The sequence below is a fragment of the Paroedura picta genome, chromosome 5, assembly GCF_049243985.1.
Source record: "Paroedura picta isolate Pp20150507F chromosome 5, Ppicta_v3.0, whole genome shotgun sequence".
NCBI lineage: Eukaryota > Metazoa > Chordata > Lepidosauria > Squamata > Gekkonidae > Paroedura > Paroedura picta.
The window spans coordinates 45,526,783-45,554,663 of NC_135373.1; the positions used below are offsets into that span (position 1 = coordinate 45,526,783).

Consider the following 27,881-nt stretch of genomic DNA (forward strand, 5'->3'; position numbering starts at 1 on the left):
CATCAACAGCTCTGCCAGGTAGTTCAGGATGAGTGAGTGACTGACAAAATTTTGAACCCAGGCCTTGTCAGTCAGAGTCTAACATCTCATTGCTTTTCATGGATTTACTTCATTGAAACACTGCCCTTTTCTCCAGTGGGGACGCAAATTAGCTTATGCTGTGTTCCTCTCTTTCCATTTTATCCTCACAACAGCTAGGTAGGTTTGGCTGAGTGTGTATGCCTGTCCCAAGTTCACCCTGCAAGCCTCTGTAACAGAATGGGGATTTGAACCTGGGGCGCTCCTCTATCATAACTAACCACTGTGCTGTGCTGACTCTCATGTTGACACAGAAACTGAAAAATAAATGCTGAAATATGGATATAGTCTTTAAAAGGGCTTGAGGAAGGTAAATAAAATACATTATTAAATTTGAATATGTAGAGACAAAAAAGTGAACTTCGGAATTTACGTAGGCATTTGTTTTTCTTGTTAAAAATACCATAAAATATCATATGCTGCAAAGCTTCATGAATGAATTGTATTATTTTAGATGTGAATCCCATTGATTGCATTGGTACATTTGAGTAAACATGCAATGACTTACTTAGGCTGTAGCAATTTTTTTTCTTTCTTTCTCTAAGGCCAAATAGGAAACCTAGTCTGGAAAGCAAGAGTTATTCATTGAGGTTGCTTTAAAGAAGGCCCCCCCCCCCCCAAGATCCCGCTAGTCTTGTGTAGATGGCATAAGTTGAACAGGATTTTGTTTTCCAGTCATGTGTAAGAACACCCACCAAGGAAATCCAGTGTCCTTTTCAAGTGTGTGTATCAGCATTATTTTTTAATCTACCTATATGTAGAATGAAATTTGAGTCCAGTGATGCCTTTAAGATAAACCAAGTTTTATTCTCGATATAAACTTTTGTGTGCATGCACACTTCTTCAGATCCAAAAGATGCCACTTTGTTCTGCTGCTTCAGACCAACATGACTACCCACCAGAATTTACCAGAATTTACCTATATGCAGAGAGCTATCTTAAAGCCCACATAAAAATTATTTTTATATCATTAACTAGTAATAAAGCCCGCTGTATGACGAATACAGCGGGCGCTAGAAACTTACAGTCTTGCGTGTCCCCCGGGTGGCGGTCTCATGGCGGCGGCGGCTCTCTGTCGGGCGGCGGCTCTCTGAGGCGGCAGCCTGACGCGGCGAGAGGCGCTTTGCACCTCTCGCCGTGTCAGCCCGCCGGGCAGAGAGCCCCTGGCAGCCGCGCTCCACGCGACTGCCAGGGGCTCCCTCGGGCCTCTTGCTGCGTCAGGCCGGGAGCAACTGCAAGCTGCGAGCTGTGCGCAGCTCACAGTTGCTGGGGCTGGGAATCAGAGGGACTGAATCAGCTTCATGCCTGCCGATTGGTCCCTCCAATTGTCCCTCCAATTGTCCAATCCGGACCCTTCCTCATCCCGGACACATCCCGCCCCAGAACCCCTTACTGCCTTATTTAGTCCGCGGCGCCGCGGGCGGTGTTTAGATAGTTAGCCATTCTCACTGCAACTGAAAGTGGATCACCAAGAGTAAATCAATGTAGCCAACAGGAGAGGATGTCCAATAAACCATTCAGTAGGAGTTGTATAGATCTGGAACCAACCTGAAATCTGAAAATATAACTAAAGCAAAATTTAAGATTGACACATGAGAATATAGTATTCTACTTGCATCAACAGGCAGAACAATTTGCAGCATTGTAAAAAAAAAAAAAACCCTCTCTTATCCGTCACTCTGCTTTTGCTCAAGTAATGATTTTTACAGGGTTTCTAAAGAATGCTTTTTACCAATTACTTAGGCGTGGTTTTCAAGTGTCTCTTTTTGCTGGGAAAACAGCCCAGCTACAGAACTTAGTCTTCCTTTCATCTCGATTAGACTACTGTAGCATACATTATATGAAGAGTGTCTGGGCACACCTGGTTCATAATGTGATGGCAAGATGGTTAATTGAAGCTGGCTACATGGATCATGTTGTGCCAATTCACTTCCAGGCCTGATATAAAAGTGAAAAGAACCGCTTGCTCCCATATTAACCTACTTATTCACCATAAAAGGGTAGCTGTACCAGATAGGCCCTTTTCATTTGTCATGCAGTGTCTGGGGAAATGCACTGTATACCTTTCTTCTCCTGCTAGCATTTCGATGCCAAGTGAAAGTGAAGAGTATTTGGGACCCTTAGACATATCTGTCATTGCTGTTTATATGTTTTGCTGCTTGTTTATTCTGCCCTTTTGCAGACCAGCATTGTCATGGATTATTTTAGATTGTTTTGTTTTATGATCCATATATATTACTTTAGTAGTTGGCTGCCTTGTGGGCTTACATAAAAGGCTAGATGTTAAAATATTTTACACAGGCACACTCTGCTGTGGCCCCCACCCTCTGATGAGGTCAGGAAGATTCCTACTCTCCTGGCTTTCCACAAGCAATGCAAAACTGAATCATTCACGAGGAATTTTTGCCTCGGAAAAAGGGCTGCACTGGAACAATATGGTTCAGAAAGAGGATAAAGGGCTAGGGACTGTAGACTATATCACTGTGTACAGGTTGTACTATCTATTGCTGTAAATCAGGGGTAGTCAAACTGCGGCCCTCCAGATGTCCATGGACTACAATTCCCATGAGCCCCTGCCAGCGACCGCTGGCATGGGCTCATGGGAATTGTAGTCCATGGACATCTGGAGGGCCGCAGTTTGACTACCCCTGCTGTAAATAGACTCCTATCTAACTTTTGCTTTCCTTGAACAAATGAACTTGCGCTGTGTGCTTCAACTTTGGCTGGTTTCCAGGGCAGAGTCTGCACTTACTTTGTTTATTCCATTGTCAATCCTGTTGAATTCTGATCGCTTTGAACTCGGGTCTTCCTCTTCCCCCCCTCCCCATTGAAACAGGAAAGTCTTCTGCACGTGGTTAGTGAGGCTCAGAAGAGGGGGGGTTAGGCAAATGGAGACTTTCTTTGTTTTCTTGAAGGGGGAGGAGTGGATCAAAGAAGTCAGAGGAGGGAGGAAAAAAACCTTTCTTTTCTTGAAGGTGGGAGGGGAACGAAGAAGGCACAAAAAAAGTCCAAGGCCGACAGTAGTTGAGAGAAATTAGGGGCTTCTCCTTTAAGGCAGGCTTGTCACATGACCACCTGTAGCCAATCACAGGGAGGAGAGCCCAGATTCAAAACAATGTGATTTTATAATATATTCAGGCTTAAAAGCACTCCAAGATATTGCACAATAAAGGTAGGGTCACTCCGGATCAATCCTTCTTGCTGCAGAAGGAAAATTTAAATCGCCCCAAATCCAAACGGAAATCGAATTCTGTGTAGAGGGCAGGGACTGAATCGACCTGGGGTTGGAATAAAAGCTCCGTGCAATTTACATCCAGATCTCCACAAGTCATGCCTTATTGCATTGTCTTCTATTGTCTTTTGTCCCACTCTGTCGATTGCACTGATTTATTTTATGTAATCCACCTTGAGTCCCAGTGAAAAAGGAGGACTATGAATAGTGTAAGTAAATACCAATGCTTGGGCATTGCTAAGCCACTGGAGGGAAAAGCTTCACAAACTGAGAATCGTGAGAAGAAACTTGTCCTTTTCATGTTAGTGGAGATAGTGAAACCATTTGTATATTCTGCTTGTGTGTCTCACCAGTATTTCATGTTCTTCTCCATTCAGCTGCTGATTCGCTGGTCCACACAAATGGTTTGCAAAAAAACCCCAAACATGATAGAATCATAGAATCATAGAGTTGGAAGGGGCCATACAGGCCATCTAGTCCAACCCCCTGCTCAACGCAGGATCAGCCCAAAGCATATTTTGGGGGGGTTGTGTATATTTAGCCTAAAACAAATCTGTATTTCTTGATACTCCCAAATCCCAATACTGGTTTGGTATTTTGATTCAGTAAATATTTGAGAATGCCACGTTTTTTCGGCTCCATTGTAGCCTATGGGGATTTATATATATAAATTAAATGAATAGTCAGTGGTTCCCCATAGACTATAATGGAGAATCAATATGGGGGTATTCGGGGCTCTGGGTGGGCTGTTTTTAAAGGTATTTCAGCTTAGCTGCTGGTGCCTTTCTACATAACCCCTCCCCCCCAAATTTTAAAAAAGATTTGACCAGGAGGTCCACTTCTATGGGCACCCAAAGAAGCTGCCCCATCCTCCATTTTTCCAGTGGAGGGGAGAATGGACATTTAAACTTCAAAGGGAATGCAGTCCCTTTCAAAATTAAATGCCTTTTACAAGTCTCAGTACTGTAAGTAAACTCCAAAGGCATTTAAAATGCTTTATCAAAGTCCTCTGTGCAGGCACACATCTCCTTCCTCCTGCCCCACTACAGGCTCTCCTGTTTGTTCTATGGATTAGTGCTTGGCACCCAATCATTTTGTGACAGGGGAGAGCACAGCAGCTGATTTGGAGCTGAGTGAAGGGGTGTCCCGACTGAGGAACACATGATCCTGTCAGGGGGAAAGATGGTTCTCTCTATTTGAGGCATCTCCTTTAGAGCTTTAATGAGTATATTACACTCTACAACTGGCAGTTACAGATAAGCACAACTGTTTTTTTTAAATATTTTACATGTGGAAATTTGTGCTTTAGAGCTTTCATCATGCAATTTAGTGATACTTGCACAATTATTTGTTCAATATTCCTGCATTAAGTCCCTAAGCTATCCAACTTTACCGGGGCAGGGGTTAGCAACATTCATACTTTATGGAAGCAGGGAAGAACTGTGGTCATCTAGCCAGCAGCACGTACAGCATAAAGGAATTTCCTTTGTGTACTGAAAGCTTGTGCTATTGAATTCTAGCAATGATAGCTTGACTCTAGTTTAGCATTGTGAAGCAAGTGTTCTTATAAAGCAGTTATTCCACTTCCACTCAGTCACAACCGAAGCATGATAATTAAATAGGATTAGAAGGTCAATTGGATCTTCAGCTCAAATGCTAGTCCAAAATTCCATTAAAAATCAGCAGCTTCTGGTTATTTACCCAGGTGTAGAAATTTTGGCAGTAAAAGCCAGAGCACACAAGAATTTTAAGGAATAAATACTGCACTTGGTTATACATAACCAAGGAAACATTTATTTTGTAAGCTGCAGAGCTGAGAGATTCAGTTTCCAAATAAGTACATTTCCAATAACCTTTGACCCTCTGATGTGCTCATTTTGAATTCTGAACACCATAGTTCTGCATCAGTGGTTGGAACTGATTATACCCACAGGCTCTGAGAGAAGGTTCAAGGTTGGCAGTGTCCAGGGCATTGCAATTGCTCAGATAATGCAGTAGAAGACTGAGCAAGGTGATTAAGACACACCTTCTTATATAAAATGTTACATGATAATTTGAGATAGCAGACTTCCTTCAATCCAACATTTCTTGACAGCTAGAACATATGTCTCATGGGGCTTGGTTCACAGGCTCAAACATGTAGATCAGCCTTTCTCAACTCTTTTACCATTTAGAAACCCCTCAAATATTCCTCAGGCTTCAAGAAACCACAGAAGTGGCACGACCATGCAGAACTTGGCTGGGAAGCATAGCTGTGTACATGCCCACCCAGGGCCCCCTCCCCTGCCCCACCCCCTCCAGGCCTTTCATTGGCCATTTTGGGAAGGGAGGGTACATCAACATGACCATATATGGTCATATCACCCAATACATGCTTAACAAATTTTTAAAATATATTAAAATTAATTAACTCCCACCCACTCAAGGAACCCTTCCAGGGCCGTCAAGAAAGCCTGACGTAGATATTCAGGACTGACTACTTTGTTTGCTTGGTTGGATAGAGGTTATGCAAATTCATACATCAATGTAACATACTTAAAGTACTGATACATAACTGATGAAAGACAAATAAGACATTTAAGGATGTGACATACTCTAACTCAATGACCTTTGTGAGAGTAGAACTCAAGGTAATTCCAGATGGGTGCCTGCCTTAGCCTGTAGCAGCAAAATAAATCAAGGTCATTGGAAGTATCTGAGGAAGTAAGCTTTAACTCACTTCTGGAATAAATTTTAATAGTCTTTAAGGTGCAAATGGACTATATTATCTAGAAGGTAAAGTGGTCAATCCCAATGGAAAAAGATAACAAAGCATATTTCACGTCAGATGCAAAGGAATACTGCTTGGTATTGAGCAAAAGAGTTTCGTCCCTGATTGAAAGAAATTAATTAACTGTTTGATTCATAGACCTTTATTATCTGGTACAAGTTCAGAAAGAGTTAAGGAGATGGGGGCAGACAATGGCCTTCTGTACATTCTGCCCTGTTTATGAATGTTCACACTTCATCCCCTCCCTCCCCGGTCTTATTTTACTGTGGTTCAGTTCTGTGTTCCAAATGCAAGTGTCAGAGCACTCCAAATTTGTGTCAACCAGATATAGTACCAAACTCAGGTAGGAGAGTGAAGGCAGGCTCTCTGGCAGGAAACAAGCTGTCATTCTGTTTCTTATTGGACAGCAAATGTTGCATGTATACCAACTTGTGGAAGAGAAAGTGACAGGGTTCTCCTTTATTGCAGTAAGCACTTATTATGTTAAATTACTCTTAAATTATGTCTTATTTTGTAACATTGAGAGGAGCCTGTTGCAGAAGATTTATTCTTGCATTTAAAACACTGCTGCTTTTCGACAGGAAAAAACCATAAAAAGCAAAGTCAAACAATATAAAATTATATAGCAAATCTTGAAACACAAATAAACCTGCATCAGTATATGTCTTATAAATTATGACATTATGCCTCCAGGGAAATGATATATGCTTGTCAAAAAAACAAAGATGTATACCTATGCATATTTATCTGTGTTTTTAATACAGCGTGATATAATCCATTTATGCATCTAAATAGGGCTCTTCTGTTGACAGAATCAAGAAGCTGTAGTTCTCTCCTGTAACCTGAGTGTGTTGGGTGTGAATTGAACCGTGAAGGTAATTGGAGCTGTTTTCCTTGGTGGGGGAGCAGCAGTCAACTCAAATGCAAAACTATTTTTTTTCCTTTTCTACTCCTTCTAGTATTTAATTTCTAAAATGATAACCATCATCACCTAATGCTCTGATTGTGAAACTCATGCATGCATGGGGGAGCATGCATGCATAAAGGCCAAAATAATATGGCTTGAGAGTGCTCCTGGATCCTTTTGGAAAAGGAGTGGCACCCCTGGAAATGTACACCCTGAGGCATTGGGAGAGAGGAGGTTGACTGGGGGGGGGGGAGGGAGAGATGCAGGATGAGTTTGATTTTTTTTTCGCTGCTAGAGTCGCTATCTTGTAATGTTTTTATGTAATGTGGGATTTTATTCTGTAACTCACCACCAGACGTGCTACAAGAGCAGCAGGTAATAAATCTAATTAATAATAAACACATGGCACTGGTGGTCAGGGGTGCTTGTCACGACTGGATAGAAAAGAACTTGCCACTGTGGTACATCCTAAGAGTCTATATTTGGATGGTAAAAATTTTGAAAAAAACTCCAAATCAATACTGATGGAGGATTCCCAGTTATTGCCTGAACCGAGAAAGCTAATCCCTGTCCGAAATCAGCTGTTTCTCAGACGGGGGGGGGGGGGGGGGGAGGGGCAGTTCTCTGGATGTTGGAGGAAGGCTGGTTGAAGGCTGGTTGGCCCTCCCTCCCACAGCCTGGCAAACAGATGTTCCACTGAAAGACTTCTCTCCATGGAGAGAACTGAAGACACAGATTCGGGGGAAATTCAGCTTTCCCAAATTAATCTGAATTTGATTATGTAATGAAACTGTGATTCAGGTTATGCCAAACCCAAAAATAACCCACCTTTTTTTCACATTCCCAGTGCATGCCCTCGCAACATCTGTATTAGACTATTGAAGTGTATTCTCCATAGGGGTGCATTTGAAAAGGGTCTGGAAATTACAGTAGGTATGGAATACTGTGTCCAGAATGTTGACCAAAGCCTCTGAAACATCGACGTCCTGAAAGGAAAGTACAGGAGACTTTAAGCACATTCTTATTTTTAAATCCTGCTTGCCTCCCTAATTGGGAATCAAACCAGTTTATTACATTGTTTCCCCCTCATCCACTTTATTCTTACAACAATCTTGTGAGGTGGGTTATAGAAATCTTGTGAGGTAGGAATTGAAATTTTAATAATAATAATAATAATAATAATAATAATAATAATAAGTTAGACAGAGATTGGTAGGGGCCTAAGTTCACTCATTGAGCTTTTATGGCAGAGCAGGAATGCAAATCTTGTCCCGGGTCCCAGTCTATCATTCTAACCACCATTCCGCACTAGTTCAGAACTAGCTCAGTAGTGCCTACTTTAACTAGTAGTGGTTCTGGAACATACATTCATTTGGTTGATGGCATTTTTGTTGTTGTTCTTGTTGTTGCTGTTGTTCCTTCAATCTGTATTCTGCCCAGCAGAAAGATGAAGATGTCACAGAGAAGCTGGTTTAAATCGAGAACCAGTCTAAAGCAGTAATCAGTTCAACTCTGAGTGTCTAAGAACTCCTATTGCAGAATAGGGTTAAGATAAATTGTCAGATTAAAAAGTGAGAGGCCAGAGAAATTACAGAGGTATAAATGAATGAACATCTGTAAGGGCCGAGAATATGCAAGATATTAGCACCTCTAGTGAGTGAGAAATCTATCATCCTTGTTAAGTTTAGGGCATAGTCTTGAATGTATTTCCGACTTTTGATTCAGCAATTTTGTATTGGATTCTCCATTTGAGTTTCTTTTGTAGAACATTTACCAATATTGATGTTAATCATCATCTGTTCCACTATATATTTCTGGTAAGGCCTTGGAGGAGGAACTGGGCTCGTGGCTTAAGTGCCACTCAGGGCTTAACACCCACTCTGTAGTGATGCATATAATTTTTTCTCCCTAAATGAAGAACTTTACGTTAATCACTATTGGAATTCATTTAATTCATTTTAGCCCAGTTTTCTAGCCTGTCAAGATAATCTTGTATTCTGATTTTTTCTTCTGGTGTGTTTGCTACCCCTCCCAGTTTAGTGTCATCTGCAAACTTAATAAGTACCCCCTCTATCCCTTCATCCAAATAATTCATAAATATGTTGAATGACAAATATTATTTCCAAACAGCCCCCACCCCGGGACATAACTAGGATATTGGTTTCTTAACTCACTACATATGCTAAGCTCATTTAGTCCTCGCCAAGAAAGGAACATACGCCCTCTTTATTGTATTGTAGTTTTATTTCTCATTGGAATAGTAGATTGAAATGGTGATGGTAACAGCATTGAATAGTAGAATGTAATGTAATTTGGAATGGTCTGATGACAGAGGAGACACTGCACAGTCATCACCCTGCCTTTAAAAAAAAGGATGCTGTTACTCACCTCTGTGCTTGCAAGGTAGATGGAGTGTAACAACAGGGTCTCAGTTAATTACTCTTAGCATTCCACAATTAAGAAAGGTACATTTACACATCAGTCTTCAAAGCTGATATATTTATTTACTTCAATATGTGCCCCCCTGCCCCCGGAGAATTAAATCCAAACAAATCGTGACCATATAAACAAAGCTTGTTATTCCTGTTTGGTCTTTGCACCTGTCAAAACACCTTTATTTTGCTGTTTGCTAATTTGCTGCTCACCCTCTACTTATATTGTATAGACTGGTAACTTCCATTTCAATATATCTGAAGAAGTGTGCATTCATATGAAAGTTTATACCTTGAATAAAACTTTGTTCGTCTTAAAGGTGCCTCTGAACTCCCTTCTCAGCCGAAAGGAAGACATTATACGTGTGCTCAAAGGTTGGCTAACATGGATGCATACACACCCATATTTGTATTTTCATATGCATTACTCCTTAGAAGCGAGATCAGATTCCATGCAGTTTCCTCCTCTTGCTGTTTTATGGAGAAGCTGTAAGGACCAGTTACAGTTCTTTTCTAAATGTGAACTTGCCCTCAAATATCATTCTCAAAAAACCTTTTAGACACAAAACAGCCATTTTCTGCCACAAACAACGTATATGTGCAGGCTAGTGAAGGAACCTGACTGGTTTCTTTTAAGTACTAATTCAGCATTTGTCTGATAGCCAATTTATGACATTACAGTATACATCAGTAAAAGAACTACCAGAGATTAACAGTGTTCCAAGAAAGTTATTCAATCAAGTAGTCTTGCCAAGGAAAGTATTATTTGATGAGCTAAGTGACTTTTCATCTCAAAGTGGTACGAAAGCACTTTTTAAAAAGTGCTGCATTTTATTTTAAAGTGATCAGGGGTGGCTCAATGAATGAAGGTCAGAATAATTGAATGTTATTCTAAGCATGCAGTGCTGGTAGAAGACCAGACTGGGTATGTATCTAGAGTGGGGCAAGTAAGGGTGCCTATCCTCGGTGCCACATTGGGGGCACCACTGGGCCCTTTGCAGCCCCCAATGAAGAGTCTGTGCATGTATACTTCCTGCACTAAAGTCTTGGGGAGGGGGACAGCAGTGATAGCGTAGACCACAGCAGGTGAGCCTCTTCAAGATGAATCTGTGTAGAGAGTGTGCACTTGTGCAAACACGTGTGTGTGAAACATCACATGGCTGAGCAGCTCTTCTTCCTGGCCAGCCACTTTCATGTCTTTCTTGCTACGCTGGCTTCTTGTCTATGGGGTTCACACAAGACTGGCTCAGGAGGAAAGTGTTGAACCTCACACTGCCCGAGGTTCAGAGATTCTTGCAGGCACTCTTCTGCTGGAGACTGGCCATGCAGGTGAGCATAGTAGGCACAGCTTCCCTGAGTGGGCTGCTGCTGGATGAAAGGACAAATGGATGGACAGTGACACATCCCCATCTGGGGCTGGGCATGGAAGGGAGGTTGTGGTGCCTCCCACCCCCCATGTCACCAAGCCCCACCTACCCACCCCAAGTGGCAAATGGACTGGGTATACCAGGGAACCATGCATATGATACCAAATACATGTCCCACTTGATAAGTCTACACAGGGCATATAAAAAGCTTGAACATTAAACGTTTCAATAAATACATGTAAAAGCATTAATGGAAGCCTAAATATCATCATCTCAGGGCCATTAACCACAGAGCAGCATGAATTATCATTTCAAAACAGGATCCTCCTAAAAAAGAATGAGCTTAAAGAGTTGGCTTTTTTGTAGAGAGCTGGTGGCTCAGTAGGAGAGTGCATGTTTTGCATATAGAAGATCCCAGGTTCAGTCCTTGCCTACCTGCATTTGAAAAGGATCTGAAATGGGCAGGAGTTGGGGAAGACTTTGTTCTGCTCAGGACCCTAAAGAATTGATTCTAATCCGAGCAGGCAAAACTCGGCATAGATGGGCTCTATGTGTTTGCCTCATTTCTACCACATCTTTGTCTCCTGTGGGGACCTGAAAAGTATCTCTCATCATCCCTTTATCCTCACAAAATGTGAGGTACAATAAAATCAGAGTCCAGTAGCACCTTTAAGACCAACAAAGATTTATTCAAGGCGTGAGATTTCAAGTGCAAGCACTCTTTGTCAGACTAAGTCGAGTGCTTGCACTCGAAAGCTCAGGCCTTGAATAAATCTTTGTTGGTCTTAAAGGTGCTACTGGATTCTAATTTTATTGTGCTACTTCAGACCAACACAGCTACTCGTTTGAATCTGTCAGGTACGTAACACCGAGAGTGTGTGATGGGCCCAATGTCACCAAGCAACCTTCCTAGGCAGAGTGGAAATTTGAACCTGAGTCTCCCAGATCCTACTCCAGCACTCAGAGCCAGCTTGGTGTACTGGTTAGGAGTGCGGACTTCTAATCTGGCGAGTACAGACTTCTAATCTGGGTTTGATCCTGTGCTCCCCCACATGCAGCCAGCTGGGTGACTTTGGGCTTGCCACAGCACTGATAAAGCTGTTCTGACCGAGCAGTAATATCTGGGCTCTCTCAGCCTCACCTCCCTCACAGGGTGTCTGTTGTGGGGAGAGGAAAGGGAAGGCAACTGTAAGCCGCTTTGAGACTCCTTCGGGTAGAGAAAAGCAGCATATAAGAACCAACTCCTCCTCTTCTTCCCCCTCCTCCTCCTCCTCCTCCTTCTCACTACATCACATATGTGTGTGATCCTCTTTTGATTTGAACATACTGTCATGTGTCCAGAGCAACATACATGTGGGCAGCGAGGGGGAAGGAACAGACCCTTCCCCCAGTATCCAATTCTCCATAGGAAATACTTTTCCTTAGGCCATTTTTTTTCTTTAGGCAGGCTCACCTTCTTTGTGGGGAAGTGATAAATTGTCTAATAATGAACATATGCAGGAGCGAATTAATCACCTTTCTTCTCCCTACTGGTTATGCTTCATAAGTGTCCACCCTAGTGTTTTCTTTATAATGTGTGGCCTGGAACATCTAGACTGTTGGCAGTGTGCCAGTACACCTGATGGGAAGCAGCCACACTGGCAGCCTTCCACCAGGGCTACAGATTCTTATGAAGAACACAGTCTATTCCAGAGTTTGTGCAGTCTACTCTTTCCTGCCTTCATGCGTGAGGCTTGATTTAAAACTTCCTTGTTTAATCAAGCTTCAGTTTGTCTTGCTGTTCAAATTTGTGCGCCTTAGCTAACTGGAGTTTGTTTATTATGCTTCTAAGGTGGTAATAAAACAAGGTTTGGAATCCGAGAATACTGGGGGTAAACAAACTCTGCTTTGTCAAGGTACTTTCATTTGGATGCCACAGGAGATTAGCGCTTCGGCAAAACAGGATGTTTTTCATCAGTCTTCACACACAGAGGGTAGGAAGTAGGGAACATGAGCATAGCAACAAAGCTGCATTTTTTTGTGCTAGCTTATCAGTTTAATTGAAGATTGTTGTGATTTTTGAATGCTGCCACCTCTCTGCCTAACCTACCTCAAAGGATTGTTAGAGTAAGGTCTGATTGGCATGTTAAAGCTACTTGCAAATGGGCCTGCATGTATGAGAACGGCATTTAAATAATAATAATAATATTATTATTATTATTATTATTATTATTATTATTATTTCGATTTATTTCCCGCCACTCCCAAATGGCTCGCGGTGGGTTACAATGTCTTAAAAAACCCATTAAAACTCCCATTAAAAGACTTTAAAATGTCACAACATGGCAGCACAATAATAAGATCCCCTTCCTACCCCCATTTCTTAAAAAGGGGGGGTGGAGGAGAAGGAGGTCAACGATGTCAAGAAGCCCGGGGGAGAGCTATGACACTTCTTATGTGCCTATTGCCCGTGTGCTAGATAAATCAGTCCCAAGGCACCTTGATGTTTTGTGAAGGAACATGATGTCATTAAACATGGGGCAAGCCAAAGCCAGCTACAATTCCAGCAGCACATGTCTGAATGTGTGTTGTCTGTTTTGCAAATATTTTAATATGCCAATATATCCCTCCCTTGTGTACCAGGTTTTTCCATTTTAAGAGAACAAAAGTGCATAGTGTGTCATTTTTCCACCACCCAAGCTATGGAACAACAAGAGGGCAGCAACAGCTTTCTGTCAGAAGAAGAACTGGAGGCTGCTTTCAAAATAGGAGGAAGGGAAACTTTTGTTAGGGCAGACAAAGACCCTAGCTGGTTTATCATAGCTTAGTCAATTGAGACATCCTACTGGGAAGTTGGAAAGCACACAAAAATATGCTGCTTACAGAAGATAGCTGCAGAGCCTATGGCCACCTTGAACCACTTGACTACAAGCAATGGCCATTTTGTGCACCCAAGTGGAGATTGCAGAAAGGAAACTTCTGACACTGAATAACATTTGGCTGACGTGGACCGGTGAGAATGAACAGCAGATGCCAATGTCAACATCTATTAAGCTGCCAGCCTGTTTGGAGGACACCATGCTGGGCTGTTGGATGGGTAATGTATCTAAACCCAAAGCCTTTAAAATCCCTCCATAGTTCTTTTCATTAATGAGGCAGACTATGAGGAAAATATTCAGAATTTTTACCATCAGGGAAGGCTTTGTCTAGCATTCCCTGCCCCCTGGAGGCATGACTGTCCAAGAAGAACCTCATTGACTAAAGAAAGTTCGAAGTGGTCAACTAAAGTAGCACATAAAAGGTTAGCAAACAGGAAAAGAGAGATAGTCCACTAAAGAGACATGATCCTTCAGAGAGTGAGGTAGATGACAGGGAGGACGAGAAGTCCTCTCTTATGAGGAAGAGATTGAGGTCCCTGAATAGTCTGTCAGATTTCTTTTAAATAGAACTACGAATGCCTCCTATCAAAGACAAGCAGGACTAGATTTACAGGACATCTCAGGCGGAGAGGATCAAGCCTCCACAGCACCAGATTTAAATTGCAGGATCACACTGGATCAGAAAGATAATTCAGTTTATACAAGACAACAGTTGCCACCTGAATGAAGATGTGAACAGACTACTGAAGGCCACATCCTTCACAGCTGATGCAACCTTCGACTCCATGATTTTCTCTACCGGGGACATGACTTCAGTAGCAGCAACCAGGAGAACGTTATAGCTGCACACTTGGCAGGAACATTACCATTCAAAACCAATAGCAACAGAAACTTAACAGTAAGGTTCCAGATCCACAGCACTTCACAGGGAAGTGACTAGGATCCAATGTGGTTGGAGAGGAACTTGTCCTCTATCAAGGCAGAACTCATCAAGAGAATAACCAATATCCAAATTCACTTCCTCAGTAGGCAAAAAATTCAATGGTCCTTCAAGAAGGATCTGTTCAACCTAATTACTACCAACTTTGATCCTCCACTGGTAGATCTCTTCACATCCTCAATAAACAATCAAATGGCACAATTCTTCACTAGGTCCTATCATCCTCAGGCGGAAGGAACAGACACCTTGACATTAACTAGGCTAAGAGGTCTACTATGCACCTTCCCACTAGTCCCAATACAATCAGAATTTATTTGAAAAATCAAGGAACAACAGGCAAAAGAAGTCCCATTTTAGCCTTGTCACCCAATGGTTCTTAGTAAAACTTTAGAATGATGTTGACATATCTACCTCTTGAGACTCCTGGTATCAGCAGACATGGTACAGAGGGACCAGTTTGGCACCCACAACTGGAATGGTTAAGTTTGACCGCATGGAAATTGAATGGAATTACTTCCTTCAACTAATTTACAACACAGAAGTCATGGATATTCTCCTTGTCTCTAGGAGGCAGTCAATATATAACACGAGTTGGAAGGCATTCATTCAGTGGTGTAGGAAAAATTCAATGCCCTAAACCCACAACTCAAGTTACTTATAGAATTCCTTCAAGAAGTCATCAACAGAGGTTTGAGAACTGCAATACTCAAATTACAAGTTGCAGCATTGTCTACAGCAGGGGTAGTCAACCTGTGGTCCTCCAGATGTCCATGGACTACAATTTCCATGAGCCCCTGCCAGCAAACTCTTGCAGGGGCTCATGGGAATTGTAGTCCATAGACATATGGATGACCACAGGTTGACTACCCCGGTCTACAGTATTACCTCAAGTTGAAGGTCTTAGTTTGTCAAGACATCTGTACATCTGTTATTTCATCAAGGAAGTAACTCTAAAAGATCCTCCACAGATGCATAGATTTCTAACCTTGATATTGCATACCATGCTTTCATCCCTCAAGAAACTACCCTTTGAATCAATTAGAAAGATTCCATTGAAATGGTTGAAAATGAAAACTGTATTCCTGGTGGCCATCACTTCCATGAGAAAAGTGTCAGAGCTCTGTATCTGAGTTTTCCATCAAAAACCTGACCTCTGTATCTTCCACAAGAATAAGGTGACATTGAAAATCAATCCAACCTCTTGACCAAAGGTAAATTCAGCATTCTACAGATGTCAAGACATCAATCTGCCATCTTTCTGTCCAACCCCCTAGTCATCCAAAGAAAAGGGATGTCAGGAGAGTCCTGAAGAAATTCGTACACTGAACACATCAGAAAATTAGATGCCTTGTTTATTTCTATTTCCCTACTGAATTTGGGGAATAAAATGTCTAAGCGACCTATTAGTCAATCGCAAGGCTTGCATCATCAAAAGATACAAACTTCAAAAGCTAGAAGCGCCACGTGGAATTACAGCTCATTCAGTGAGGAGTGCAGCAACTAACACAGTCTGCTGGACATACCACAGTGAAAGGAGTGTGCAAGGCTTCTGCATTTTCATAGAAGTGTAGTGCATGGTATATAAAGTCCTACATAAAGTGGGAGGAATGCTTTTATTGCCTTTTATAAGAAGGGGAATGGTAAACCAGCACTTCCTATTAGGTAGCAGACCTGCTTGCTTCCTATGGGGGTGGGAGGGAACTACAGTGCTGCAGAGAGAACAACACAGCTGGTAGGGTGATCCTTTTGGATAAGGAACTCCCTAATCATTGCCTGGCCATAAAATAAGTGGTTTGCACCAATTTGCAAGCCAGTTAGAGGGAAATTGTTAAGGGCTGCCACTGGCTCCCAAGTGCCCCGTGTTTTGCCTGAAGCTTAACCACTTTAATTTATTGTTGTGTGTGGTCAGAGCTTTGCTATTTAACCTCAAGCCAACTAGTCAAGAACCCAAAGGGATGGAACTAGATAATCCCTCTCAAATTGCACTCTGTATTTACTTTCCCCTTTTAAAATCAGTAGTGCAGCACCATAGTTTAGGCTTGATTTTTCACCTATGGGTGATCAGTAAGTATTTACCCATGTCCTAACACTGTCATATTGCACATTTCACTGCCCTCGCCAGCAAAATAGTAATGAAGTGTAATGAAGATAAATGTGATGATGTCAGGGTACAAGGAAAGTGTTGAGTGTTATGGGGAAGAAGGGGAGAATAACACATGGACATAGCAACTTCAGGAGGCAGCCCTATTTCTTTTAACAGTCAGTTTTGTAATAATAAGTGAATAATGTGTTGAAAGCACTATCCTACTGCCTAAGGCAGAAGACGTGTTACAAGAGGGCAGCATCTCCATGCTGTGCAGCTGTTGGCCAGGTGCATTCTTTGCATTCATTTTTAGCTTTAGCCTGCATATCCCAGGTGGCCAGCAGCACTAGCAAAGTTGCCCAGCATGATGCACAAAGTCTCTTTACTGATTTCTCTGTGTACCCCAAGAACTCAGATGCAGGATCAATCTCTATGGATGGCAAGAGAGAGAAACCCTGTCCCTCAGGTTTATTTATATATTAAAACATTTTAACCTTGTCTTTCCTTTTGCTTCAAAGTAGTCACAGTAATAAATAAAACATTACAAATTAAGTTCAGCACTGTTTAAAGGTAAAGGTATCCCCTGTGCAAGCACTGAGTCATGTCTGACCCCTGGGGTGATGCCCTCCAGCGTTTTCTTGGCAGACTCAATAGAGTGTGACCTTGCCAGTGCCTTCCCCAGTCGTTACTGTTTTACCCCCCAGCAAGCTAGGTACTCATTTACCGACCTCGGAAGGATGGAAGGCTGAGTCAACCTTGAGCCGGCTGCTGGGATTGAACTCCCAGCCTCATGGACAGACAGCTTCAGACAGCATGACTGCTGCCTTACCACTCTGCGCCACAAGAGGCTCTTCAGCACTGTTTATAGCCCATCAAATGCCTTCAGCTCCTCTTAAAGATGACCAGTAAGCAGGCTTCCCTCACTTGTTCTGTGAGAATGTTCCACAGAGTAGAAGCCACCACATGAAAGGCCCAAGCTCTGGTCCATTCCAGGTCTTAAGTATAGAAACACTCAAAAGGTGGCACACAGGTTGTGTGCAAAGATGTTTTTTTTTTTAAACGCATGATGAAACTTATATGCTGGTCCTGTGTTTATCCAGAAGCTCTCTTGTGTTCAAGGGGGAACGCTCCCAAGTAAGTGTGCACAGGACTGCAGATTTAGTCTGCTAGATTAATGCAGATAATGTAAGACCCACGACAAAACTAGATTTGAGGATTTGCAATATCTTCCACATTTATTTTGTCATCCTTCTGTTGACTAAAACATTTGCCTTTTTGTACTTTAACAGATTATGGAGCAGTGACAGAAGGGCTTGTGTAATGCAGGTTTTATCTAGTAATCAGTATGGTGTGTTTATTTTTGGATGCTTAGGGGGCCTGCTTAACAACCATAGTAAACACAGCGGAGCTTGAATACAGCTTGATTGAGACATTCCCTACTGAGTACTGGCTTTGCAAACCATGAAAAACTATTTGTTCCTTCAATTATAACTTTAAAAATGGTATTGAAACTTCAGGAGTTCAGTGAACAATGTTCAGTTTTCTGGTTGGTTTGTTTTTTAATTGAGAGCAAAAATATCTGTTACATTTATTTTACCCTTCCTCCAGGCTCTACACTCATTTAGTTTGGTGGAGATTGTAGAAGCCAGTACCCTAAATCAATTGGTCATCTTAATCTGAAACACACACACACACACAGTTGTCTGCAATGACAGCTATTTTCCTCAAAGCTTGCCACAGATTGGGAAATAAGCAGAATATCGCCTTGCCTTGCTGGATACAGTGATAGAATTTTCAAGGATTTGTTTATTGTTCAAAAGTTGTTCACAATTAATGGCAGTACTGCAGTGTTATATGTTACAACATCTAGCACAGTATCAAGATCTGTAGCTTTATTAAGACAGCTTCTATCTAACACACTTTATTAACAATTACATTTGTGATTCAAAGAATCTGTCTGTCCACCTATCCATCTATCCATCCATTCAGTCACAAATCAGGATATAAAACTTAGACATAGTAAAACATTAAGATTTTAAAATGTGTTTGGAGGGGGTGATTGTAGAGAATGAAATTAGTCATTGTGTAAAAAAAAAGGTAAAGGTGTTTGGTTTCCTTCCACCGTGCTTGAATTGTGAAGGCACAAAATTTTACTGTCTATAGAGAGACTTGAGGCCTTGTGACCCAAGAGAAGCTCTTTGGTCCAGTCCGCTTCTGTCTGGTGTCACCTCCCTTCCAAAAGGAGGTGGATAAGATTGATTTTTTTCATTGTCTCAGATGCCAAGGAATAAGCAATGTGTGGTATGGTAGCATAGGATGTGGCCATTTTAAAGGTTCTCTCTTTCATATTGGATGAGTTTAAAATGTTGTTTGTGGAAAACCAAACCATTTACACTTATAAATTTTGTAAATGTGCCCTATAACCCCATTTTATATGAATTTTTGTAAATTATGTGTTTTATGTTGAGTTCAGGATTGATTTAAAAAGTATGAATTGCATTTCTCAGGTTACCCCCTCCTCCCAATAGCTTCCTTTCTAATGCTACGCAGCAAATAAAAACCAAAAATCGTGGTAATCCCTAGTGGCTGAAGGGTAAAAAATAAACACAGATACCCCAGAACATTTTCTAGTTGACGAATTTCACTCTTGCGTAAAATTCTGTTGACAAATATTGTAGGTGGGTGCTGGCAGCTTCATTGTCTTAACATAATGAATTGGTTCTTGCTATATAGCATTGCTTAAATGTCAATTAATGCCAGTCTAACAGAACAATTTATAGTGGTTATTGGAGCATGCCAGAAAATTTCAGAAGAAAATAAGCTTGTGTTTCATAGATTACAGCAAAGCTTTTGATTGTGTGGATCATGAAAAGCTATGGTTTTAAAAGAAATGGGTGTGCCACAACATCTGATTATACTATGGACAAGAGACTACTGTTAGGACAATTTGGAAAAACAGAATGGTTTCCAGTTGGTAACAGTGTCAAACAAGGATGTCAGTCAGTAGACTTTTATTGGCATAAAACACATACAAATACAGCTAAAAAGACTTACAAATACAGCTAAAATGCAGCTGCAGACAAGGATGCATTTTATCTCCCTATCTGTTCAATCCACATTCTGAATATATCATAAGGAAAGCTGTATCAGATGAAGATGGAGTGAAAATGGATGGAAGGAACTTTATAGGTGGCACCACATTACTGGCATAAAACAGTGAAGAAACAATTTCCAGTGAAGGTTAAAGCAGAAAGTAGCCTGCAGGTACTAATCTGCTGGTGGTTCCTGGCCCCAGAGAGATGTCTGTCCTTGACCCGGGCCAGGGCCTTTTTGATCCTGGGCCGGAAGTGGTGGAATGAGCTCCCAGGAGTGCTGAGGGCCCTTATGGAAATTCCAAAGTTCTGCAGGGCCTGTAAAACGGAGCCCTTTCACCCATTCTATGGTTGAGGCCGGGTTAATAAGATCAATGGACCCCCTTCAGGCTTCGCTATGACACCTAGTGCACTCCCTTGTTAGATGACTGCAGGAGGTGTGTGTGGGGGGGGTTCTTGCCATCTTAGTGGGAATAATGTTTTAGAGTGAGGGTTTTATGGTGATTTTTATATTTCTGTAACTGTGCCTTGAGTCCCAGGAGGAAGTTGGGCTATAAATTTAATAATAATAATAATAAAAGTGACAAAGCTAGACTACAGGAGAACATCAAGAAGACAAATTGACTACTTGACTAGCATAGTGTGGACTGTAATATGGTGGACTGTAATATGGAGAATCATGTTTGATTCCCCTCTCTTCTACATGAAGCCTGCTGGGTGACCTTAGGCAAGTCATGGTTCTCTCAGAACTCTCTCATCCTCACCTACATCACAAAATTCCTGCAGTGGGGAGATAGCAAAGATGATTGTAATCTACTTTAGGACTCTTTAAGGTAGAGAAATCCAGGATATAAAAACCTACTCTTCTATACAACTTGAAGGCTGACAACAGGGACATTGAAATCGTTCAATATTTTCTCTTCCTTGGTTTCATCAACCAAATGGGAGACTACAGTGAAGAAATCAGAAGGAAATTGAGCCTGGGAATAGCAGCCATAAAGGAGCTTTAAAAGTGTCTTAAGTTTAAGGATGTGTCAGTGGTAACCAAGATCAAGATAATTCATAGTATTCTGTTACTGTGTATGTGTGTGGAAGTTGGACAGTGAAGAAAGCTGAATGAAGAAAGTTGAATGAAAGGGTTAAATGTGTCACTAGATGTCTGGGCAGTAAATGTCAATACTGGGATTTATCTGCTGTTATTTCCTACACTGGCTGGTTTCTGCAAGATATATCTGTGAGGCCTAGCAGAGGGACTGCTGCAACGTGAGATATGAAAGGCAGTGATCCAAGGGACTGGCAGTTTGAGGCCTGGGAAGCAGCTACATCCTGTCTTTTGAGCCTTTGAGCGCCATCCTTTGAACATTACCAGCTCCTGGTAATAAAATCAGAATCCAGTAGCACCTTTAAGACCAACAAAGATTTATTCAAGGTGTGAGCTTTCGAGTGCAAGCACTCTTCGTCAGACTAAGAACTGACCATCACAACAGTAGGAATATATAAGCAAAAGTGAATTCTGTTGCATTAGTAAACTGTGTCACAGCATCCACACACAGCCACATGATAATTCCCTGCAGGATGATGCTAATTGTTAATGAGGTTCTCCAGGAGCCACAGTGCAAGTACCATAGTTCTGAGGTCTGCATCTGCACAAACTATATTGTGCCATCAATTGATATCTCTTGAGGGATGTCTGTATCACCACCACCACCCCCAAAAAAATAGCTCCATTCTGTTGTAATAGACAAAAACTAAATTATGATGCAGGTGAAGACACGCTGCTAACTTCATGAGGCAAAGTTTCTTATTTCTTTATTACATTAATAGACTATTTATTCACGCTTGGGGAAGGATGAGCCATAAAAACAAAGGAAAGCTGCACAGATAAAATAATTAAAACCTAACGTGAATAAACAAAACACATGGAAAAAGCATAAGCAAAAAACTGCAGCAGGACATCAAAATAGTGCTGGAACAAGCCGAAGAGAAGCAAAACGAGTATGCTTGTAATGCAATTGGCCCATTATGCACGGCTGCTGAAACGGTGATTTCGGGTCACATGGAAAACGCGGAGGGGGAAGACGCGAAGCACACCGGTTATGCACAGGAGGGGGTGTGACGGCGGCAAAACCCAGAGTAACCGATTATGCATGCGGCGATCCCGGCGCCGCTTCTGGTTGCGCCCCGGTCACCCGGACGCTGCGCTTTCTTCCGCGTTTCACTGACGCGGCTTTTTCAGCGGCATGCACCGAAGCTGCGGCCGGTTGCAGCCGGCACCGTGTGTTATCGGTGATTTTAGTCGCCGCCATTCCAACCCGAATGTGCGTTATTCCCCCCGTGCATAATGGGTCTTTGAGGTACTATGGAAAAGGTGAAGGTTCACCCCTTTTTAAGAAGGGAGGAGAGACTCTGCCAGATCTCCAAGAAAAAGTAGTATTAAAGGGTTCAAGCTTACAGCACCAGGAGCTCTTTACTAGGGCAGCCAGTCAAATGTGTAATCAGAGGAATGGCAAGAGTTCATAATCAGAATCACTCTTACCAGACCCTCACTTTGTTCTCAGGTTGCTATTTGTCAGAACAAAAGACTGGATCACCATTAGCTTTTTACAAGGCGTGTTTGTGGAGATCTGGCTTAATAAGGAGTTTTCAGGATGTGGGCTTGGTGACCACTGGCTGCCTGGAAGATCCATTCTGTGTAATTTTCCACCTGCAGAATCTTGATTTATACATGCATAGAAACACCTCATTAGCACTATGCCTAATATGCATGAATCAACTGCATGTAAAACCAAACAAATTTTCTGTTCTGGCACAAGTTTTTGCCTTAGACCCCAAGTCCAAACAGTACCCCTCCCATATCAATCTATCCTTCTATTTCTCTTGTGTTTTTATTCTAACCCCTCCAGCAAGAAGTTCAGGGTAGTATATATATGCTTGTCCCCGCCTGCAATTTGCCTTCTCAGGCAGGCTAGACTGGGAGAAAAAGAGAAAGAGGGGCTGGCTGGCTGGCCAGCCGGCCAACTTCACGTCATTCATCAGAGTCAGAAATTGAACCTGGATTTCCATCACTGAAATCTACTTTAGGCACTTGCTAATACAAAGCAAGTGGTTCTCTAGAATGTGATAAAAAAGATCATTAAAATGGAATTAGTGTTTACCTGCCACAATGGTTATGTACTTTGGGTAATACAGGATTAGTGTCTTGGTTTGCAAAAAGAGTTTAGTTTTAAATGCCTAGCCTTGTTCATATTCAGTGTACATTCTGTGTTGCATTTCAGTGAAGGGTTAGATGTTTCTATGCAAAATGATATTTTTTACTTCTAAATATGACACACGGCAGATGGTTGCTGGCCAGGAAAGATTAAAATTAAACCTCCAAAATTGCTGCGTGTTTATCTCTTTCTGGGCGTGTGCGACAGAGAGAGTGAGAGCTATATCTTGGATCTACAACAGACTTCTGTGTTTGATCAGCTGTTGATTTTTAGTTTTCGACTGGATGCTTCTTTGTCCCAGTACTTTGAAACCCAATACTAGCCACATCTAGTGTTCTACATCTATTGAAGCCAACCAAGCAGCCTGTTCAGTTTGCAGACAGGGGCTTTCAGATTATGGCTTGAAATATCTTCCCTGCCCCTGCCCTCTTTTCCTCCACTTTGTTTAACATACAGCCTGCTGAAGAGTTCTAGAGAACTCAAAAGCTTGCACGCTGTGTTTTGCTGCTTTGGTGGGTCTTAATGAAAGATCTGGAATTGCTTCTTGGTTTACCATGAAAAGTGGTCTGAAGTACTTTTGTGAATGACCAGCACTGACAGACTTCTGTGCTGCCGTTCCTTTATCCAAACTCCAAATTCAGCAAGCTGGACGGATGTACGGAATCAGGCTTGTCCTGTCTCTTAAGATGTCATGTAGGTGTAGGTAACAGTCCAGCAGATGAGCTTGTGGCACAAGTATATGTGTCACTAAAACCAGTGATTTGAGTTGGCAGGACTGATGGGAGTGGGGGATTTAATTCCTTGCTGTTTCAGCAAAGAGGGTCTGGTAGGGTGAGAACAGTCTCTTTCTCTGCAGGAGGATCTCTGGATAAAGACTCTTGTGTTGGTTTCTGTAAATTAGGGTATGCTTTTCTTATTTTCTTTTCAGTATTTGTATCCCAGTGGTCAGCCTGGAGAAAAGGAGGTTGAGAGGGGACATGATAGCCCTCTTTAAGTATTTGAAAGGTTGTCACTTGGAGGAGGGCAGGATGCTGTTTCTGTTGGCTGCAGAGGAGAGGACATGCAGTAATGGGTTTAAACTTCAAGTACAACGTTATAGGCTAGATATCAGGAAAAAAGTTTTCACAGTCAGAGTAGTTCAGCAGTGGAATAGGCTGCCTAAGGAGGTGGTGAGCTCCCCCTCACTGGCAGTCTTCAAGCAAAGGTTGGATGCACACTTTTCTTGGATGCTTTAGGATGCTTAGGGCTGATCCTGCGTTGAGCAGGGGGTTGGACTAGATGGCCTGTATGGCCCCTTCCAATTCTTTGATTCTATGATTCTATTCTATGATTCTGCCCAGGTCTTCTCTTACTTGGCTTGTGTACCTACCTGGTGTGTGGTTTAAACTACTATTTGAGAAGAGAAGTAGAATATAGATTTTAAATGCCATAATCTTCAGACTCTACATATGTAAGCCTAAGGAGGAATTGACATTTAAATCAAGAACTTAAGTGCTGTAGTGTGAACTAATGAACTGTCTTGGCAGGAAAAGCAAGCATTCATTTTCTCGATTTCTGTCCCTCCTTCCCGTGCCTGTTTCATTAGGGGGAGGGGGGTAGTTCTACAACATCAAAGCTATAACCTGCCAAAATTACTTGGAAGTAGTATGAGCATTCTAGATCCCAAAAATGAATCTTCCTAATGAAGAACCTCCCTGTGCTGCCCTTTTATTACAGACAATCTGAGTACACAAAGGGGTTTCCTGTTGTGTAAGGGTCTTTCAAATCTTCAGATATCTACTACCTGCCTCAAAATGTACTTGCACATGTAATTGGCAGCCAAACTACACATAGCTTCAATAACTGTCTTTAATTGGCTCTCCCTCTGAGGCAGAGGGCATCTTGAAGGCTGATTCCCACAACTATTTCCCCTCCTTCCTGTCTGCTGTGGGAGTTACCTGCTGTTCAGTTCTTTTCCTACACTTCAGGGATCTCAGTTAGTCAGTAGGCTGTCATACTTTCACTTCATTTCTATTACTCATTTAGCTTACCTTTATACAGATCCTTGACTCTATTTTCTCCTTTGACTTACTCTGTATCTGATTTCCTTTCTGGCTCTTCTTTCTTCCTCTTTTGGATCTTCAGCTCAGGAAAGATAGCACTCCTCACTGAAGTAGCTCCATTTTAAATAGTTGGCTTGCGTAGCATATCTTTTCACCTACTCAAGCCATGGGCCATTGGTAGGACATGTTACATGTTTTATCCAATTTTAGAGTATAGAGTATAGAGAAGTGTAACTGCTTTCAGTTTTACCAGAACTGAAGGGCAGGTGACTCCCATAGCAGCCAGGAAGGAGAGGGGGAAAGTCCTCCTGTCATCAGAGGAGAAGGACCCTTCATGGTAAGTATCCAGTGGTCCATTCTGCCCCAGTTATATGTAAGGCAGAGTTGGGTAGGAGGAACTATTTTAAAGTTTTGGTGAGGTGTGCGGGCATGAGATGCTGAACTGTCATGCAGGCTGCCCATCAAGGTTACTTTTTGCCTGCACCCCACTAAGTTACATTCTAGTACCATAAGTGTGCCCAATTAGGGAGGGACAACAGAGGAGAAAACAGAAGGCCAGGTAGAGAGTTCAGCACTCTTTTTGTATTTTAAACTGCATCTCCTGCCTTTCTATGCACAGGTCAGCATTCAAAGACACAGATCCAGCACATTCATGTATAGCTATCAGGGGTTGCACAGAAGAAGATGCCAAAGGAGAGCAAATTTGGAGTATAGAGTAGGTGGGGGAGATGACAAAAGAAACAAAGGTTACAAAAGGCCAAAGCCATACTTTGAACCTCGTGCAGGTGGGTGAAATTTTCTGTTTAAAAACAAGATGTGTTCTATCCTAGGTTGGAGCAAGACATTAAGAAGTTAAAGGCTGACCTTCAGGCAAGCAGGCAGATTGAGCAAGAGCTGCGTAGTCAGATTGGTTCTCTGACCAGCACAGAGCGGGGCATTCGGTCTGAAATTGGACAGCTCCGACAAGAAAACGAGTTGCTTCAGAATAAGTAAGTTTAACTTTGCTACCCCACAAGATGGTCAGCCATCTCTTTCTGCCTTGTTATGTTCATAATCTGTTTTATAAATGTTACTTTATATTTCATATGTTTGGCTTTTTAAAATGTTGGAACACAGTGAAATAGTCTCTTTCAAGTGCTTTTTGTTTCCATTGGCAAGAATTAAGCTAGTCACAGATCACTCTTAACAGTAGAAAACTTCTGCAAAATGTCCAACAGAGGATCCTTCTTTTCAACATGTCAAGACTTTTTTAAACCTTTTTTTGCCACCATCTTTATTTAGACCGCTATGTAATTATCTTGGCATATTTTTTTACTTGTTGATAGTTTTTAAAAAGTTTTAACATCTTCCTTGCAGCTCAGAGGAATACCACACAGTATAATAAAAACTATAAACCATAACAAAACTAAAAATATCACCAATATACAGTAGACTCTTGCTATTTGCAGATTTGTGACTCACATTTTTACTTAATTGAGGTCTATAAATTTGAAACGATGACATAGTCTCCACCATGCTATGACCATCATCTATAAATTGTTGAATTTTGCAGAAAGCTTTTTAGGTTTGGAGCCTTATTTGCAGATTTTACCATTTGTGGTGATCTCGGGAACGGATCCCACAAATGGCAGTGGGCTGCTGCATTGAAGTATCAACAGGAGCAGCTAGACAACGAAGCAGGAGCTAATTGGCCATAATGACAAAACAAAATAATAATAATATTAATGATCTCCAGAGGCCTGTGGAAATAATCATGTCTTCATCTGAAACTCAAACAAACAGGCTCTACAGCAAAGGAAAGGGAATAATTCCACAGATATTCTATGTCTGAAACTTATATAGTCAATTTGGAAACTTATTAAATAACCCCAGTGTATTTCAGGCTTTAAGTTCTTCGAGGGAAGGGGGTGACTTTGCCCAGGTGAATCAGATATACTGTACCAGATTTTCATTGTTTAGCTCCTGTAGAAACTTATTGTTTTTACTGGGCTTTCTCTACTTTTAGCTATGTTAATTGTTGAACTCTCTTGTTCTACTGAAATCTGGAGACGCGTCTCCATTTGCTCAGAAAGAATTAAATGTGCAGGAGTTCACTTTTTTTTTCTTTTGATGCTCAAGAATGAAGCATCTCCCTTGATCATGTGTACCTCTTTCATCCTCCCCCCACCCCAGACTGCATAACGCTGTGCAGATGAAACAAAAAGACAAACAGACCATTGGCCAGTTGGAGAAAAAGCTGAAAGCGGAGCAAGAGGCACGGACCTTTGTGGAAAAACAGCTGATGGAAGAAAAAAAGAGGAAGAAGTTGGAAGAAGCGACTGCTGCACGGGCTGTTGCTTTTGCTGCTGCTACCAGGTACCTGGTTTCCTTGGTTTCCTCCATCTGAGACCTGAGCACTAGTTTGTTCTTTGGATCTCTACACCGGAGACTACAGTTTTGTATTCTAACCTGTTTTTTTTGTTCGTCTTTTAAAATCTTTCTGCATGTAGAAAAATAACACATGGGGGAAAATGCTTGTTCCTTTCCTCTAAAATGCTTGCTTTCTGCATGCAAAGTTTCCAACTACTCCCTTCTCCTTCTCTTGAACTTGTATATTCTAAGCAAACTTTATTTTTGGAAGAGTTGTTTTTTTATATCCTGCTTTTTCTTACCCAAAGGATTCTCAAAGCAGCTTACAATCACCTTCCCTCACTTTCCCCACAACAGACACCCTGTGAGGTAGGTGGGGCTGAGATCGCTCTTACAGAACTGCTCTGCAAGAAAAACTCTAGCAGAACTGTGACTAGCCCAAAGTCACCTATCTGGCTGTCCATGGAAGAGTAGGGAATCCAACCTGGTTCTCCCAATTAGAGTCCGCTGCTCGTAACCACT

General features: G+C 41.8%; 1 protein-coding gene across 1 annotated transcript in view; it reads left to right on the forward strand.

The window, feature by feature from the left end:
• MACO1 (macoilin 1) overlaps nt 1-27,881 on the forward strand; it is a 78,725-nt gene that overhangs the window by 38,797 nt on the left and 12,047 nt on the right. Inside the window, exons 7-8 of the mRNA XM_077337647.1 lie at nt 25,841-25,999; nt 27,183-27,365. Coding sequence (XP_077193762.1) covers nt 25,841-25,999; nt 27,183-27,365 — 342 coding nt within the window. The remainder of the gene's footprint in view (nt 1-25,840; nt 26,000-27,182; nt 27,366-27,881) is intronic.